This window comes from Oreochromis aureus, linkage group 16, assembly GCF_013358895.1.
Source record: "Oreochromis aureus strain Israel breed Guangdong linkage group 16, ZZ_aureus, whole genome shotgun sequence".
In the NCBI taxonomy this organism is placed as follows: domain Eukaryota; kingdom Metazoa; phylum Chordata; class Actinopteri; order Cichliformes; family Cichlidae; genus Oreochromis; species Oreochromis aureus.
In genome coordinates, this window is record NC_052957.1 from 29,059,185 (window position 1) to 29,061,953 (window position 2,769).

Below are 2,769 nucleotides of genomic sequence, written 5' to 3' on the forward strand. Positions count from 1 at the left end.
AACAAGGAGAGCGCTGATCAGAAATGCAGCCAAGAGGCCCATGGTGACTCTGGTGGGGGAATCTGTCCATAGGACAACTATTAGTCGTGCACTGCACAAAGTTGGCCTTTATGGAAGAGTGGCAAGAAGAAAGCCATTGTTAACAGAAAACCATAAGAAGTCCCATTTGCAGTTTGCCACAAGCCATGTGGGGGACACAGCAAACATGTGGAAGAAGGTGCTCTGGTCAGATGAGACCAAAATGGAACTTTTTGGCCAAAATGCAAAACGCTATGTGTGGCGGAAAACTAACACTGCACTCTGAACACACCATCCCCACTGTCAAATATGGTGGTGGCAGCATCATGCTCTGGGGTGCTTCTCTTCAGCAGGGACAGGGAAGCTGGTCAGAGTTGGTGGGAAGATGGATGGAGCCAAATACAGGGCAATCTTGGAAGAAAACCTCTTGGAGTCTGCAAAAGACTTGAGACTGGGGCAGAGGTTCACCTTCCAGCAGGACAACGACCCTAAACATAAAGCCAGGGCAACAATGGAATGGTTTAAAACAAAACATATCCATGTGTTAGAATGGCCCAGTCAAAGTCCAGATCTAAATCCAATCGAGAATCTGTGGCAAGATCTGAAAACTGCTGTTCACAAATGCTGTCCATCTAATCTGACTGAGCTGGAGCTGTTTTGCAAAGAAGAATGGGCAAGGATTTCAGTCTCTAGATGTGCAAAGCTGGTAGAGACATACCCTAAAAGACTGGCAGCTGTAACTTATTTGTAAAAAAAGTTTGGAATCATGCATGATTTTTGTACCACTTCTCAAGTGTACACCACTTTGTATTGGTCTTTCACGTGGAATTCATATAAAATTGATTCATGTTTGTGGCTGTAATGTGACACAATGTGGAAAGGTTCAAGGGGCCGAATACTTTTGCAAGCCACTGTAATTCTATGAACAGCCCAATTCAAGCTTGTGCTGCACTTTACCTTTATAATAAAAATATATTTTCCAAGTCAGTAAAATAAAGAAAATTATTTGAAAAAAGGAAACTGATTTTATAACATGCAGTGGCACTATTACAAGGCAGGAAGCATGTGTTGGATGAATACATCATATTATAAAACTCAAAAAAGGCTCAAGCAATATATTCTTCCTAAACTACTGAAATTTCAGTGTTTAAATTAAACATATGATATGACAAACAATTCAGTTCACGCTGAACAGAAAGGAGAGATTAACTGTACACTCCTAAAGCCTCAATTACAAGAGACTGAACAATCATATTTCAGACCTCCTTCTCTCTTGAGGATGAGGCAACCTGATAAAAACCTTATACAGACTTGCATGATACACTGTGTGTGTTTGGTTGATGAAGGTGCTCAGAGACAGATTTCAGATATTTTTATGAACACGAGACACAGTAAGAGTTGAATCCTGGTATAGTTTTGGATTTGTTTTTTTGTTTGTTTTTGCTTTGGATTTCTACTGGTTTTACAAGGTGTTTTTTATGTTTTTGTCTTTGAAAAATTCATGGATGAAGAGTTAAATGTTACCCATCTAACTCTGGACTGGTACACAGAAGTTAATAAGTACAGATATGTTTTCTTTTTCATCATGTTTATATTATATAGTCTAATAATCTGCACTAATTCTATTATACTGTATCTGATCTGGATTCATAAAAACCTCCATGAGCCTATGTACATTTTCATTGCAGCTTTGCTACTGAACTCTGTTCTTTACAGCACAACTGTTTACCCAAAACTCCTGATTGACTTTTTATCTGAAAAACAAGTCACAACATATTCAGCCTGTCTCTTTCAGTTTTTTATGTTTTATACTCTAGTTTGTTCAGAGTTCCTTCTGTTGGCTGCCATGGCCTATGACAGATATGTGGCTATATGTAAACCTCTGGAATATCAAACTATCATGACAAAAACCACTGTGAGTATTTTCCTGGTTGTGGCTTGGCTTGTACCTGCTTGTCATGTTGCTGTATTCACAATAGCGAGTGCTGAAGCTAAACTGTGCCACTCTAATATAAAAGGAATATTTTGTAATAATGCAGTTTACACTCTTCAGTGTGAAATATCAAGATTAATTACCATCTTTGGTGTGGTTGCTTTACTAGATCTCTCAATACTTCCTATGCTCTTTATAGTTTTCACTTATACAAAACTATTTATAGTTTCTCATCGAAGTTGTAAAGAAATCAGGAAGAAAGCTGCAGAGACTTGTTTACCTCATCTGTTAGTTTTAATCAGTTACTCAGCTTTTTTTGTGTATGATATAAGCATAGCTCGTGTGAAATCAGATTTTCCAAAAACCACACGCATAATAATGACATTACAAATAATGCTCTATCAGCCTCTGCTAAATCCATTCATTTATGGGCTTAAAATGAAGGAAATTTCTAAACATTTAAATAAGCTGCTTTCTCAGGCCAACATCAGTCCTTGTATTAAAACTTACTGCTAAGGTGAAGTACTTTTGTTGTTAATCGGTTTTGTGCAGTTATTCAAAACATCTTTCTTTCTACATAATCAAATCATTCCAACTTTCAGTGAGAACATTTTTCATATTAGTGTATTATATCTGGGGAAGTACAAGAAAATATGAAGTGAAATAAACCAGAGTACTAATAGATACTGTGTAGTAGATACTAAATTTACTAGATATTGCCTGCCTTGTTTTTCCCTTCATGCTGCTGGAAATGATCTCAGTTAATTTCTTTGGTAGTAAACTGCTGCAAATGTGTGACACACCCTTTCATATTCACC

At 37.3% G+C, this 2,769-nt stretch overlaps 1 protein-coding gene across 1 annotated transcript; it reads left to right on the top strand.

The window, feature by feature from the left end:
- The first annotated feature begins 1,519 nt into the window (after window positions 1-1,519).
- Window positions 1,520-2,467, top strand: LOC120433513 (olfactory receptor 2AT4-like). Its single transcript, XM_039599793.1, has one exon. It carries the CDS (start codon window positions 1,520-1,522, stop codon window positions 2,465-2,467), a length of 948 nt encoding a protein of 315 aa, XP_039455727.1.
- Window positions 2,468-2,769: the final 302 nt, after the last annotated feature.